This window comes from Thamnophis sirtalis, unplaced genomic scaffold (genome assembly GCF_051295495.1).
Source record: "Thamnophis sirtalis isolate CommonGarterSnake01/CBP01778 unplaced genomic scaffold, rThaSir2_p1.2 scaffold_13, whole genome shotgun sequence".
Taxonomy (NCBI): Eukaryota; Metazoa; Chordata; class Lepidosauria; order Squamata; family Natricidae; genus Thamnophis; species Thamnophis sirtalis.
Window position 1 is genome coordinate 7,496,242 of NW_028261393.1, and position 16,847 is coordinate 7,513,088.

The following is a 16,847-nucleotide window of genomic DNA, read 5'->3' on the forward strand; positions in this document are numbered from 1 at the left end:
CTTAGACCTCCAGAGAGATAGGCAGCAAATACAATTAACAAATAAATAAGTATTACATCTCAATATTCCTAACACTAAGGAACCGAACAGAGACGATTCCTCCCTGCCCATTAGAGGGTGATTAAGTGGACATTATAGCAGGAAGTGTAGCAGATCAAACTTGGCGTTGCAGCTCTTGAGTAGAAGACACATAAAAGTCACCGAAATGGTTTTTTGTGACCAAATGACTTCTCAGCCATCCCACTCACTTCCTTCTGGATCCTCCCTCTGTAGACCTGGAAAGAGGTCTGAGGGTCTCTCACCTATCTAGCCAGGGGTGCAGGGGATCAGGAACCTGCAGCCAGAGGAGGAATTAGGATTGGATTAGGACTTTTACTTCTTTTAATGGCAGCAGGAATGCAAACCAGGATGCCACAGCAGTTCTCTCTAAGAAAAAACAGTTTCTTTCATTTGCTCTCTTTCTCTTCCCCTCCCTCCTCTCTCTCTCTCACTTCCTTTCTCCCTCTCTCCCTCTCTCTTTCCCTCTCCCTCCCTCACACTCCCTCCCTCCCTTTCTGCCTCTCTGTCTCTCCCTTCTTCTCTCCATCTCTCTCCCTCCCTCCATCTCCATCTTTCTTCCCCTACCCTCGAAAGTTCTCCAGAGCTTTCACAGTGCTTCCCTACTCCTTCCCTACTTCTTCTGACTCTTCTCTCCTCCTGCTTCTCCTCCCCTCTTCTTTTCCCCGGAGCTGCCTTGCCCTTTTCCATTTTCATTCCTGAGCTGTTGGGCCCTGTAGTTCTGCTCCACTGCACTGCGATTCAATTGTCTCTGCGGTAGACTACAGCTCCCAGAAGCCCACTCCAGCCTCCTTCTGTTCAACGTTCAAAGAGCCAGATTCCAGTCACCAGCCAATCAGGGATGGCTGGTTGACCGACCAATCAGAAAAAGCTACTGGTACAGCAGGGAGAGAATGACAACCTCAGAGATGCAGGCGATACTACTCTAAGGGCAGGAAGTGGGAAATAACTAAGAAAGGGCTTCTAGATAAGGATGAAGGAGTGGAAAAGTACCCACGAAACTCAACATTTTTTAAAAAAAACCTAGGATCTTGGCATCCAGTCCCATCACTTCCCTAAAAAGGGAAAAAATGAAAGCAAGGCAGATTTTCTCAGGTTCCAAGATGACTGCAGCCATGAAATTAAAGATGCTTGCTTCCTGGGACGAAAAAATACTGCAAACCTAGACATCATGTTAAAAACCAGAGATGATACCTTGCTGGCAAGGGTCCATATAGTTACAGCTGTGGTTTTCCCAGTGCAGGTAGTCCTCAACTTACAAAAGTTCATGTAGTGACCTGTTCTGGCCCCCTTCTGTCCGGTAATGAATGCAGACACAGGCTTAGCTGTTTGCCACTCTTTATTCACAGCAATTATAATCCTGTTGACTGAAAGCCCAAACACAAATCACTGGCAAGACGTTGGCAGCAACCCAGATGCCAACAGGCACGGGAACACAAGGCAGACCAAACAAGGAGGTCTCCAGATTACTACGAATGGTTGTGTCCTGCAAAAGGACTCCTCCCAAAGTCTCTTCTTATATACTCTCTTGGGAGGAGCCAAGCCACAACCACCTGGGCTTGATTATCTCTTATGAGTCTGTCTCCATAACTGCTGCCTCCGTATCTCTGCCCTTTGTTGCCTGGCGTCAGGGACAAACTCCCTTTGATCTTCACCACTGCTCCATTGCTTGACGTCAGGGACAAACTCCCTTTGATCTTCCACACTGCTCCACGCCTCAGGCGCCTCCTGGTGGCCAACCAGCCTCTCTGGTCCCTGCTCTGAGTCTGAACCCTGCCCAGGGTCCTCCACATCTTCCATAGCTGACTCATAGGAGTCCTCGCTATCGGAGTCCATCGACAGCTCCAACGGCTCCTGCTGGGCCCCAACAGTGACCATTGCAACACCACTGAAGAAAGTGACTTAGGATCATTTTTCACACTTACGACCATTGCCGTGTCCCCATGGTCCCATGATCAAAATTCAGATGCTTCGCTTAGGGAACTGACTCCTATTTATGACAGTTGCAGTGTCCCGGGGTGATGTGATTCCCCTTTTGTGAGCTTCCAACAAGCCAAGTCCAAGCGGAAACCAGGTTCACTTAACAACCATGTTACTGATTGAACAACGCCACTGATTCCCTTAATAACTTGAGAAAGAAAAACCATGAAATCAGGTCAAACACACCTAACACTGAAGAGAGAGATTTAACAAACCTCTGTGCCAGCACAAATCCCTACATGCGTCCCTGAGGCTTTTTTGTTTTTTAACAGGAGACCACTAGAAAACTCAGTTTGATCTGTAAACCAAACTGGAAAGAAGAAAAATAATTCATGGAGTTTGTGCTGTCCCAATAGTATATAGCTAATACAGGAATTGGGAGCTGTCTCCTTTAAGAAACTACCTCATGGGAAATGTTACTACCTTATGGGAAATGTAGTCCCATAACATGTGACCACATCTGTGCTCCCTGATTGGGCAGTGGGGTACTCTGCCCGGGAAATTGATTTATTACTGGGCACGCACTGAATCGCCATCGGCACTACCAGAAGCAGCTTTGCACCAGCAGCATGGGTTAGAGGAATTAATGTCTTCTTACACTACGTGATGGGACAGATCATGGAAAGTCAGAAGAATCTTAACACTGAACTGTAAGTTTTGCTATTAAGGATGCCTGATAATAAACGTGATCTGAAAGATATTCCTAAGCGTGGAGTTAACTGGCTACCCGAGCAGAAACTCATTGCCCGGGGCAGAACAGAGTTGCTCTCAACTTCAAGATAAAAGAGCCTATAAGGGTTGGGAAATCAAACCTCTCAGTCCGATGGGGGATTTTCTACATTTGATGTACAGGGCGGGGCATAACCTTTTCCTAGGGGGTCACAGCAACACTTGTAATAACAACACAAATAATTCATACACCATTCGAAAGCCCATCAAAAACTGAGTTTATTGACATGATTTAATAGTCAGTATGACCACCATTAGCCCTTCGAACAGCATTCAAACGAGGTGGATAAGAACACAACAAATCTTCAAACAGTTCCGTTCGATTTTCCAGATTTTCCAGCGCGGGGCATAACCTTTTCCTAGGGGGTCACAGCAAGATCGACAGCAGTTTACAACTTCCGCGACACCTCATTTTAAAGCCCATAAAAAACTGAATTGAATGAGCTATTAAATGTTAAATTTGTTTCGGTTGAAACTTTGAGAATGAATTTGGAAACTGTGTTGAAAAATCTGGAAAATCGAACGGAACTGTTTGAAGATTTGTTGTGTTCTTATCCACCTCGTTTGAATGCTGTTCGAAGGGCTAATGGTGGTCATACTGACTATTAAATCGTGTCAATAAACTCAGTTTTTGATGGGCTTTCGAATGGTGTATGAATTATTTGTGTTGTTATTACAAGTGTTGCTGTGACCCCCTAGGAAAAGGTTATGCCCCACCCTGTACAAATAAATAGAAGTAAATATAAATCCAGATATCAGATCAAATCAGGAGGAAGGCAAGCTATATGAGGAGAAGGGCCAATTATATCTATCCACATAGAACAAGAAAAGGGTGGATTTCCCTCCCGTATCCCAAATCAAAACAACCGGGCAACGACTGGAATTCATTTATTTATTGTTTTCTCTTTCCATTGTTCCGTTTTCTTCCAAAACACAAGGCTGCTGATTACATTCCTGCCTGCTTAATCAGTTTTCATTTAGGGAATTAGAGAAACAGATGCCTAGCATCCAAGAGCTTCCCGATCAGCTGGATATACAGGCCAAGAAAAAGGGGACAACTTCTTGGGTGGAAGGAAGAGCTTTAGAAGAGAAGCTTCATCAGGAGGAGCCCAAGGAAGGCTAGGAAGAAGGATGCAAAGGAGGGAGGGGCTTCGCAGATAACGTCTTTAACAACAGCCCCAAATTGAAAACTAGGAATAGTATATGACATATTTGGTAGCGGGCAGGGTACAATCTTCCCTTTCTGTTCTTGTAGTTTCCTGCACTCATCTTTCCGGCTACAGCTTTTCAAGATGGTTCCGTTTTTCGCCGCTGGAGGAAGAGAGAAATAGCAAGAGCATTTAGACTTATATACTGCTTCACGGTGCTTTCCAGCCCTCTCTAAGCAGTTTACAGAGTCAGCCTCTTGCCCCTCAACAATCTGCGTCCTCATTTGACCCACCTCGGAAGGATGGAAGGCTGAGTCAACCGTGAGTCTGGTGAGATTCGACCTGCCAAATTGCAGGCAGCCGGCAGGCAGCAGAAGAAGCCTGCAGTACTGCACTCTAACCACTGCGCCACCGTGGTAAATGTCAGTGATTAGAGCTGTCCCTCACAGCTAAAGCAATTCAGGTTTCCAATACTATCTACACCAGAGTTCCCTAAACATCCTGGCTTTGCGGACCAGCGAGGGGGTGGAAGAGGGGGGATGGTTCTGCAGTACGCCGCTCGGTCTCTGCTCAGAAATGCTGAGATACACACTTGTGCTCCCCTGCCCCTTCTATGTCGTCCCGCTTCTGAAAAGCAAAAGGCCTGGTCGTGGGCTACAGCCCAGAGGGTTGGGGACTCCTGATCTACACAACCAGGCTCACAATACCCTACTTCAAATGCATTGGGTCAGGGGTGTCAAACTCAAGGCCCGTGGGCTGGATCAGGCCTGTGGGGTGCTTGGATCCAGCCCGTGGCACCGCCCTGGAAACAGCGAAGGACTAGTGCCTCTGCTACAGTGGTGGGTTCCGGATCGCAGTGCAATTGGTATGGTGCAATGAGGCCAGGCACCCAGTACATGCACGCGCACAGCACACGCATGCGTACATATCGCCCACAATGCTCCAGCTGCTTGGTGGAGTGTCGCACAAGCATCGTACGCTCCGTGCGCGGAAGCCCCGATTGACTCAAATACAGGTAAGGATGATGGGTGGGCGAGTGGGCCCTCCTGAGCACTGTACAAGAACGGTACCTGGTGCTCTTAGCAAGCACCGGCACGCCCGTACCGGGCCTACCGGTTGTATCCCACCACTGCTCTGCTAGTGCCTCTGCCAGTGAAAACGGAGCTTAGTAGGGCTGCACGGAGCCTTCCTGAGCTCCATTTTTAGCTGCAATGGCCTCCCAAGCTCTGTTTTCACTGGCAGAGGGCTGCAGGAAGATCCCACAGCCCCACCCAGGCCACCACAGGTGCCCCTGACATAAGTGATGTCAAGCTGGCCTCGTCCATCCTGCCCCCCTGTCACCCTCCCCCTGCAAGGTCAAACACAACCCTGGTGCAGCCCTCAACGAAATCAAGTTGGACACCCCTGCATTAGGTGAAGGCCAAAGTCTCCGTGGGGAAAGTGGGGAAAGAAGAGGAAAAGAGAAGAAGAGGTTGATGGGTGTCACTGTTGGAAAAACCTGACTGACCCTCCCCAATCTGGTGATTGCAGGATCTGTCTGAAGTACGTCTCCTGCCTTACTCACGCAATCTCCTTTCGGTCGTCATAGTCAGGCAGATTGCTTTCTTATAGGGACATCTAATCATTGAACCAGAGCATATTTCTGAAATGGGTGATTCGCAATGTTCACACCTCAAGGAATTGCCTGGAGAGGAAGGGAAAGTGGGAGGAGCTAAGAACATAGGATAGGGATGGGGTCCCAGAGACACTTTCAGCATTACGAAGCCTGTTTTATATCACACATTCCATCTCTCGGTGTCCAATGTGTTAACATATAAACATCATCATAGTCATTATAACCAGATAGATAGATAGATAGATAGATAGATAGATAGATAGATAGATAGATAGATAGATAGATACAAAGAGAGAAAGAGAGAGATATCTATATCATCTATCTCTATCTCTATCTCTATCTCTATCTCTATCTCTATATCTATATCTATATCTATATCTATATCATCTATATCTATCTCTATCTCTATCTCTATCTCTATCTCTATCTCTATCTCTATCTCTATCTCTATATCTAGATATCTAGATATCTAGATATCTAGATATCTAGATAGATAGATAGATATCTAGATAGATAGATAGATAGATAGATAGATAGATAGATAGATAGACAGACAGACAGACACAGATAGAGAGATAGAGATAGAGATAGAGATAGAGATAGATAGAGATAGAGATAGAGATAGAGATAGAGATAGAGATAGAGATAGAGATAGAGATAGAGATAGAGATAGAGAGATAGAGAGATATAGAGATATAGATACACATACACATACACACACATATACACAAATATGCAATGATATATAATGTCTGAATTTAGTGACCATGGGGATGCCTCAATGGTTATGAGTGTGAAAACAGTCATAAGTCACTTTTTTCAGTGCCGTCATAGGTTTGAACGGTCACTAAGTGAATTTTTGTAAGTCAAGGGCTACTTCTAAAGACTTGACTTTAAGAAGAGACATTTTGGCCAGGTTGTGTGATCATGAAGCTCAAAAAGCCCACCTCAGGAGCAGCGGTGGGATTCAAAAACTTTTGTACTACCGGTTCTGTAGGTGGGGCACGGCTTGGTGGGATTGGTAGGGGAAGGATACTGCAAAATCCCCATTCCCTCCCAATCAGCTGGGACTCGGGAGGCAGAGATGAGGTGGGGGCGGGGCCAGCCAGAGGTGGTATTTACCAGTTCTCCAAACTACTCAAAATTTCCGCTACCGGTTCTCCGGAAGTGGTCAGAACCTGCTGAATCCCACCTCTGCTCAGGACCCTTGTTCAATTATCTGGATTAAGGCCAGAGGAAGGCCAACTGATGCCCCCAAAATGGCAGCCCTCATTGGAAGTAATTTCTTTTTTAACAATGTACATTAAAGTTGCATATAACGGATAAAGACAATGAGAAAAAAAGACCAAAAGGAAAAAACCCCAATCCAGGCTAAACCAGGAACATCACACCTCTGGCCATGAATGTGGCAAATTCTCTCTTGAGTTGAATACTTTTCAATGATGTTTGGTCTACTCTGACTCTACACCTACCTTTTTTCCCCCCAGCAAACCACTCCATCTTTGAGTGTTTCTCAAGGCTTTTCGCTGCCCTAGGAGGCCCCCTGGAAATGGTCAGTGTGGAGGAAACTCCTCGGCTCCACTGACCTTCTCCCCCAACCCAGAGGGGACCTGACCATACCTGCAGTTAGGAGGACAGAGAAGAAGAAGAACCCCAGCAGAAGCTGCATGATGATGAGTCAGGCACAGATGTTAAAGAAGAAAAATCTCTTCTTGAAGGAATGCAAGGGTGTGGCCAGGAGGTTCTGCAAAACAACACGCGAGACATCTGTGTACACACACACACACACACACACACACACACACACACACACACACAAAACACTGTTTTATTACCCATGAAAATTCAAAGTTGTCTCTGATTATTACTGCGGTATCTACCTTCTGCACAAACTTTGGAGGTCAATTCGCCTTCCAGAGTGGCAATAAGGTAACCTCTCCAAGTAATACTTATTTATTTTTATGTAATTTTTTAATGGCTTGTTCGTTTGTTTACATCTCACCTTCGCTATCTGTGCAAATAACTCAAGGGAGTGAGCGTACCTAATATTCCTTTTTCCTCTTATTTTCCCCACTGTGATCTGTGAAGGACAGTTGGAGAGAGAAAGAGAGAGAGAAGGAGAGAGGGAGAGAGAGAAACTGATACAAAATAATCCAACTGACTTTTTTGCCTAAGACGGGGTTAGAATTCACTGGCTCTTTGGTGATTGGCCCAACGTCACCCAATCAGCTATCACGCCTATGATGAGCCTAGAAGTTTTAGCATCATGTCTTAATTACTACACCAAACACACACTCTCTCTCCCTCCCTCTCTCTCTCTCTCTCTCCCTCCCTCCCTCCCTCCTTCTCTTTCTCTCTCCCCCTTTGTCTCTCTTTTCCTCCCTCTCTCTCTATCCCTCCTTCCCTCTCTCACCCCCTTTCTCCCTCTCCCCCTCCCTCCCTCTCTCTCTCTGAAAAAAACATGTTGGAAGCAATCTGCCTCTCGCTTCCACTTTCTTTCAATGGAAGTGTGTTCTGTTCATGTACAGAGGACACTGTCAGGGTTCCCCCAACCGGATACCAAGCTGAAGAGGCAGCTTTTAGAAATACACATTTGCTAATCCATTCAAGACAGAATATTTTGAACCAAGGCAGAATTAGGTAGAATGGTAGCATCAGCTCCCACTCAAGATCCAAACCAGGAAAGCCATGAAGACACAAGAGGAATAGCCCAACACCCTGTCAGGATACAAACTTCCTCATTACATCATCTCAGAGAGCCGTGGCTTCAACCAAACTTAACTCAGGCATCCTACAAAGTTAGCTCTGACCCCTGCATAGCCCCATGGGAGTCTGACAACCAATAGAATACATGATCTTGCACAGGAACAGGAAGCTCAAGGGCAAGGCCCAAGAGAGGGTATAAATACCTCTCACTCTCCACTCCCTGCGGTCAGCTGCCCAGGACCTCAAACCCATGTGGTCCTCCTGTCCAGTGGTGGGTTTCAAAAATTGTTCGAACCTACTCTGTGGGTGTGGCCTCCTTTATGGGAGTGGCTTGCCACCCATGTGACTGGATGGGAGTGGCTTGCCGCCCATGTGACCGGATATAAAGATGCCGACAACACTTGTCAGAACCACCTTAAATTACCTCACACACAGCACTGGCATGCATAAGAATATGATGGAAACTTATTTTTTAAAAGGCATCTTTGGTTTGCGTTAAAACAACTTCAACACACGCAATGTTCTGATTGCACCACAAACGCAGTAGTCATCCTTACCTTTCACAGAGGCACTGAGTTTTATAATTAGGAGCATGATAGTGTAGAATAATCATATCCAAGGACCAGTGGTGGGTTTCAAAAAATTTTGGAACCTCTTCTGTAGGTGTGGCCTGCTTTCCGGCTCCACTGGTGGAACCTCTTCTAACCGGCTCGGTAGATTTGACGAACCGGTTCTACTGAATAGATGCGAACTGGTAGGAACCCACCTCTGCTCCTGTCCCTCCATAAGCCATCTTTCCAATCAGCCTCCGTGTTTCCAGGGTCTTTTTCTCCACTTGGAATGAACCGGTTGGATATTTCTTCCAACCATGATTTCATATCAACAATCCTTTACTTCCAGCATCAACCAACCCCAATAACGTTTGCTGGGATTTTTATTCCCAGAGTGTCTTGCATGACTGCAGTCCTTCCTTTTACAAACACAAACATCCAGACCATTGGGGGCAATCTATGGACTCAGTGAATTGGTTAGAGAGAGCTCCAAGGCACTATGAAGCGGTATATAAGTCTAAGTGCTATGGCTATTGCTATCTCCTTCCCTCCCTCTCCCCCAAACCTCCTGTCCACTCTGCCTCTTCGCTCAGCTTTTATAACCAACCGTTCCTGAGCTAGTTTTTATAACCAACTTTTATAACCAACCATTCCTGAGCTAGTTTTTATAACCAGGTTTTATAACCAACCGTTCCTGAGCTAGTTTTTATAACCAGGTTTTATAACCAACCGTTCCTGAGCTAGTTTTTATAACCAACTTTTATAACTAACCATTCCTGAGCTAGTTTTTAACCAACTTTTATAACTAACCATTCCTGAGCTAGTTTTTATAACCAACTTTTATAACCAACCGTTCCTGAGCTAGTTTTTATAACCAACTTTTATAACTAACCGTTCCTGAGCTAGTTTTTAACCAACTTTTATAACTAACCGTTCCTGAGCTAGTTTTTAACCAACTTTTATAACCAACCGTTCCTGAGCTAGTTTTTAACCAACTTTTATAACTAACCATTCCTGAGCTAGTTTTTATAACCAACTTTTATAACCAACCGTTCCTGAGCTAGTTTTTAACCAACTTTTATAACCAACCGTTCCTGAGCTAGTTTTTATAACCAACTTTTATAACCAACCGTTCCTGAGCTAGTTTTTATAACCAACTTTTATAACCAACCGTTCCTGAGCTAGTTTTTATAACCAACTTTTATAACCAACCATTCCTGAGCTAGTTTTTATAACCAACTTTTATAACCAACCGTTCCTGAGCTAGTTTTTATAACCAACTTTTATAACTAACCGTTCCTGAGCTAGTTTTTATAACCAACTATTATAACCAACCATTCCTGAGCTAGTTTTTATAACCAACGTTTATAACCAACCATTCCGGAGCTAGTTTTTATAACCAGGTTTTATAACCAACCGTTCCTGAGCTAGTTTTTATAACCAACTTTTATAACTAACCGCTCCTGAGCTAGTTTTTAACCAACTTTTATAACCAACCATTCCTGAGCTAGTTTTTATAACCAACTTTTATAACTAACCGTTCCTGAGCTAGTTTTTAACCAACTTTTATAACCAACCATTCCTGAGCAAGTTTTTAACCAACTTTTATAACTAACCGTTCCTGAGCTAGTTTTTAACCAACTTTTATAACCAACCATTCCTGAGCTAGTTTTTATAACCAACTTTTATAACCAACCATTCCTGAGCTAGTTTTTATAACCAACTATTATAACCAACCGTTCCTGAGCTAGTTTTTATAACCAACTTTTATAACCAACCGTTCCTGAGCTAGTTTTTATAACCAACTATTATAACCAACCGTTCCTGAGCTAGTTTTTATAACCAACTTTTATAACCAACCGTTCCTGAGCTAGTTTTTATAACCAACTATTATAACCAACCGTTCCTGAGCTAGTTTTTATAACCAACTTTTATAACCAACCATTCCTGAGCTAGTTTTTATAACCAACTTTTATAACCAACCGTTCCTGAGCTAGTTTTTATAACCAACTTTTATAACTAACCGTTCCTGAGCTAGTTTTTAACCAACTTTTATAACCAACCGTTCCTGAGCTAGTTTTTATAACCAACTTTTATAACCAACCGTTCCTGAGCTAGTTTTTATAACCAACTTTTATAACTAACCGTTCCTGAGCTAGTTTTTAACCAACTTTTATAACCAACCGTTCCTGAGCTAGCCAAGGAGAAGCTTCCAAGAGACCGGAAACTTTTACGGAAGGAAAGGAATTTACGATTTATGGTTTTGATGATTTGATAAGATAGATTATAGAAAGTTGTGTTTTGAGAATAAATTTGTACTTGTACCTATAATTGCTGTGAATGAGATCAGAAAGTACGTCTTTGTATTCTGTTCTCTTTTGGTCTCACTTTATTTTCCTCTCTTGCCGTTTTAGCTTTCCCTTTGATTTCTTTCCTTCTCTGTTCTTTATATGAATTTTATTGGTGTCGATTTTCCGTCTTAAAACCCGTAATAAAATTATACGGGTGTATTTTTTTAAAAAAATGGCCTTCTCAGCCATTTTTTTGGGGTGGCCTCTGTCTTCCTCAATCTTGGATCCTCTGCCTGGGAGTTCCATGGTCCTGCGTAGAATTCCGAGCTGCTTTTAGCTCTTCTGGACGGAATATTGTGATGTTGTTCCCAGGATCTTTGGGAACTATTCTCCCAGCCAAAAAGTCACAACCTTAAGTTTTCCTGCCACCACTTGCATTCCCCCTTCTCTCTGTTTCTCTCTCTTTCCCTCCCCCCTCTCTGCCTCTGTGTTTCTCTCTCTTTCCCTCCCACCTCTCTTTCTCTCTCCCTCCTGTCTCCGTTTCTGTTTTATTCTTCCCCCTTTTTGCTCTCTCTCCCCCCCTCTCTCTCCCCCCCTCTCCCCCCCTCTCTCCCCCCCTCTCTCTCTTTCCCTCCCCCTCTCTGACTCTCTTTTTCTCTCTTTCCCTTCCCTCCCTCTCTCTCTCCCTCCCTCCTCCTCCCTCCCCTGTCTGTGTGTGTGTGTGTGAGAGAGAGAGAGAGTGGGGGACGGAGATTTAATAAGCACACCTTTGTGCCAGCTCAAATTCCTACATGCATCCCTGGGGCTTTCTTTCTTTTTTTCAACAGGAGAACACTAGGGAACTCTGGGACTGTAAACTAAACTGGAAAGAAGAAAAAATAATTCATGGAGTTGCTCTCAGCATCGAGATGGCATAAACAGAACAAAATAAAAGAAGCAACTGGTCAAATAAAAGAGCCTATAAGGGTTGGGGAATCAAACCTCTCAGTCCGATGGGCAGTTTTCTACATTTGATATACAAATAAATAAAAGTAAATATAAATCCAGATATCAGATCAAATCAGGAGGAAGGCAAGCAATATTAGGAGAATGGCAAATTATATCTATCCCCGTAGAATTTTTAAAAAGGTGGATTTTTCCCCCCTATCCCAAATCAAAACAACCAGGAAACGACTGGAATTCATTTGTTTATTGTTTTCTCTTTCCATTGTTCCGTTTTCTTCCAACACACAAGGCTGCTGATTCAATTCCTGCCTGCTTAATCAGTTTCCATGTAGGGAATTAGAGAAACGGATGCTTAGCGTCCAAGAGCTTCCCGATCAGCTGGATATACAGGCCAAGAAAAAGGGGACAACTTCTTGGGTGGAAAGAAGAGCTTTAGAAGAGAAGCTTCATCAGGAGGAGCCCAAGGAAGGCTAGGAAGATGGATGCAAAAGAGGAAGGGGCTCTACTTCTGCAGATAACATCTATAATAGTAGCCCCAATTTGAAAACCAGGAATAATGTCTGTCACATTTGGTAACGGGCTGGGTAAAATGCTCCCTTTCTGTTCTTGTAGTTTCTTGCACGCCTCTGTCTGAAAGCAACTTTTCATGGTGGTTATGATTTTCACCACTGGAGGGAGAGAGAAATAGCAAGAGAGCTTAGACTTATATACTGCTTCACGGTGCTTCCCAGCCCTCTCTAAGCGGTTTACAGAGTCAGCCTCTTGCTCCTCAACAATCTGGGTCCTCATTTGACCCACCTCGGAAGGAGGGAAGGCTGAGTCAACCGTGAGTCTGGTGAGATTTGATCTGCCAAATTGCAGGCAGCCGGCAGGCAGCAGAAGAAGCCTGCAGTACTGCACTCTAACCACTGCGCTGCCGTGGTAAATGTCAGTGATTAGAGCCGTCCCTCAGAGCTAAAGCAATTCAGGGTTTCCAAAGCTATCTGCGCCAGAGTTCCCTAAATATCCTGGCTTTGCGGAACAGTGAGGGGGTGTGAGAGAGGGGATGGTTCTGCAGTCCTCTGCTCACTCGGTTCTCAGAAATGAGGGGATGCACACTTCTGCTCCCTTACCCCTTCCATGTCCCGCTTCTGAAAAGCACAAGGCCTGGTTGTGGGCTGCAGCCCAGAGGGTTGGGGACTCCTGATCTACACAACCAGGCTCACAATACCCTACTTCAAATGCATTGGGTCAGAGATGTCAATCTCAAGGCCCGTGGGCCAGATCTGGCCTTCAGGGTGCTTAGATCTGGCCCCTGGCACCACCCTAGAAACAGCAAACGACCAGCCCATGGGGCCTCTACCCGTGAAAATGGAGCATGGGAGAGCCACACTCCGTTTTCAGCCACAACGGCCTCCCGGGCTGCGCTTTCACTGGCAGAGAGCTGCGGGAAGATCCCACAGACTCACCACAGGAGAGGTGAAATTAAAAATAAAATTACTACCAGTTCTGTGGCTGTGGCTTGGTGGGCCAGGCAGGACAAGGATATTGCAAATCTCCATTCCCACCCACTCTGGCACCAGCCAAAGGTGGCATTTGCCGGTTCTCCGAACTACTCAAAATTTCCGCTACTGGTTCTCCAGAACCTGTCAGAACCTGCTGGATTTCACCCCTGCACCATAGGTGCTCCTGACGTGAGGGACATCAAGCTGCCAACGTCCATCCTGCCCACCCCGTGTCCCTCTCCCGAGGCCAAACACAACCCTGATGAAATCGGGTTTGACACCCCCTGCATTAGGCGAAGACCAAAGCCTCTGTAGAAGTTTGCAACGGTGGGGAAAGAAGCAGCGAAGAGAAGAAGAGGATGGTGATGGGTGGGCCTTTTTTTCAGTGGCGATGGAGGCACTGTTGGAGGACCTGAAGGAACATCACCAATGTGGTGATCACAGGATTTATGAGGCATGCCTTACTCACGTATTGTCATTTCAGTCGTCAGAGTCATGCAGGTTGCATTCTGATAAGGACATTCTTTCATTGAACCAGAACATGGTTCTGAACTGGGAGATGAACAATGTTCACACCTCAAGGAATTGCCTGGAAAGGGAGGGAAAGCAGGAGGAGCTAAGAACATAGGATAGGGTTTATCCCCCTCTGGGCTTTTGAATTTGAGCTTGTATTCTGATTGGTTGTCAGACTCCCATTGGGCCATGCAGGGGTAGCTGTAGGTTGTGTTTTGAGTCCCAAACTTGGTTGAGCCTTGCTGGGTGATGTAATCTTCCCAGGTGTCATGTGAGTTCGGTTGCTAGATGCCTTGGTTGGATCTTGCCTATTGCATTTGCCTATGAATAGACTTAGCTATCTCTTAATCAGAAATTTCCTGACAGTTAGAACAATTAATCAGTGGAACAACTTGCCTCCAGAAGTTGTGAATGCTCCAACACTGGAGGTTTTTAAGAAAAGATTGGATAACCATTTGTCTGAGGTAGTATAGGGTTTCCTGCCTAGGCAGGGGGTTGGACTAGAAGACCTCAAAGTTCCCTTCCAGCTCTGCTATAGTAAAATGCTAATATCTGCTGTGGGCTAATGAGGAGGGTGGGGCTATTAAGAGTGAGTCTGCTTCCTGCCTAAAAAAAACATGTTTCTCCATTTCTCATCCAGGGAAATATAATATTCTGCCTTCCTAATATTTCCTAGAATATTTCTAGGAAATATTAGAAAGGGGTATGTGCTAACTTCCTACAGTAATAAAATAGTGAATAGAATAGAATAGAATAGAATAGAATAGAATAGAATAGAATAGAATAGAATAGAATAGAATAGAATAGAATAGAATAGAATTCTTTATTGGCAAAGTGTGATTGGAGACACAAGGAATTTGTCTTTGGTGCAGATGCTCTCAGTGGACATAAGGAGAATAAAATACATTCATCAAGAACAATAGAATAGAATAGAATAGAATAGGATAGAATAGAATAGAATAGAATAGAATAGAATAGAATAGAATAGAATAGAATAGAATAGAATAGAATAGAATAGAATAGAATAGAATTATTTATTGGCAAAGTGAGATTGGAGACACAAGGAATTTGTCTTTGGTGCTTATGCTCTCAGTGGACATAAGGAGAATAAAATACATTCATCAAGAACAATAGAATAGAATAGAATAGAATAGAATAGAATAGAATAGAATAGAATAGAATAGAATAGAATAGAATAGAATAGAATAGAATAGAATAGATAGAATAGAATAGAATAGAATTATTTATTGGCCAAGTGTGATTGGACACACAAGGAATTTGTCTTTGGTGCAGATGCTCTCAGTGTATATAAAAAGACAAGATACATTTGTCAAGAATCATAAGGTAGAACACTTAATGATAGTCATAGGATACAAATAAGCAATCAGGAAACAATATCAATACAAATCGTAAGGATACAAGAAATAAACTTACAATCCTGCACTCATAAGTGGGAGGAGATGGGCGACAGGAACGATGAGAAGACTAATAGTAATAGTAATGCAGACTTAGTGAATAGTTTGACAGTGTTGAGGGAATTATTTATTTATGAGAGTGACAGCTTTCGGGGGGGGGAAACTGTCCTTGTGTCTAGTTGTTCTGGTGTGCAGTGCCTTATAGTGTCATTTTGAGGGTAGGAGTTGAAACAATTTATGTCCAGGATGTGAGGGGTGTGTAGATATTTTCACGGCCCTCTTTTTGACTCGTGCAGTGTACAGGTCATCAATGGATGCAGGTTGGTAGTAACTGATTAATTAACTAAGGACGTGTAACTAGGGAGGAAATCTCTGTGGCGTCTCCTTTTCCTTGATGTCCTAAACATGTGCTTCTTTTGTTTAATGGTTCTTCCAGGGCTAACATGGCCATATGAAACATGGCCATGAGTGTGGCAGATCCTGGCTGGGAACGTTGCAAGTGGTGACTGTGTGACTCTGGGATCCTGCAACCCTTGTAAATGAATGTGAGGTAAAGACTTTTCAATGATCTTTGGTCTATTTCTTTCCCCCCCCCCCCCACCAAACCCAGGGGTGGGTTTCAACCGGTTCGTGGCGGTCCCCGCAAACCGGTTGGTTGGCGAACCCAGAAGTAAGTAACTTCCGGGAATGGCGAAGGGCCCACCCACCCGCCCGCCCTCCTTACCGGTCTTTGAAGGCTTCTGCGCTTCCACGCAGGCGCATGGCACATACAGCGCCTGCGCGATTCTCCGCAAGCAGCTGGATGGCATATACAGCACCTGCGTGAGTCTCCACGAGCAGCTGGAGCATCGTGCAGGCGCTAAGACGCATGCGTGAACTGCGCGCGTGCCACGAGGACACCGCCGGCCCCGTTCCAACCAAACCGGTTGGAACGGGATTAGCAACCCACCACTAACCAAACCACATCATCTTTGAGCACTTCGCAAGACTTTTCACAGCCCTAAGCGACCCCCTGCAAGTGGTCAATGTGGAGGAATCTCCTTAGCGCCACTGACCTCCCCCCCCCCCCTGGAGGACAACCCTGATCATACCTGTCATCAGAAGGACGGAGGAGAAGAAGAGCCCCAGCAGAAGCTGCATGATGATGACTCAGGCACAGATGTTAAAGAAGACAAATCTCTTCTTGAAGGAATGCAAGGGTGTGGCCAGGAGGTTCTGCAAAACAACACACAAGACATCTGTGTACACACACACACACACACACACACACACACACACACACACGGATATGAAACACTGTTTTATTACCCCTGAAAATTCAAAGTTGTCTCTGATTATTACCGCGGTGTCTACCTTCTGCACAGACTTTGGAGGTCAATTCGCCTTCCAGAGTGGCCATAAGGTAACCTCTCC

At 44.7% G+C, this 16,847-nt stretch overlaps 1 protein-coding gene across 1 annotated transcript in view; it reads right to left on the minus strand.

Moving 5' to 3' along the window:
* LOC106545114 (uncharacterized) overlaps positions 1 to 16,589 on the minus strand; it is a 30,202-nt gene extending 13,613 nt beyond the window's left edge. The window contains exons 1-2 of the mRNA XM_087727807.1: positions 16,526 to 16,589; positions 13,976 to 14,095 (exon numbers count right to left, since the gene is read on the minus strand). Coding sequence (XP_087583933.1) covers positions 13,976 to 14,095; positions 16,526 to 16,574 — 169 coding nt within the window. The 5' untranslated portion in view covers positions 16,575 to 16,589. The remainder of the gene's footprint in view (positions 1 to 13,975; positions 14,096 to 16,525) is intronic.
* Between the last annotated feature and the right edge of the window lie 258 nt (positions 16,590 to 16,847).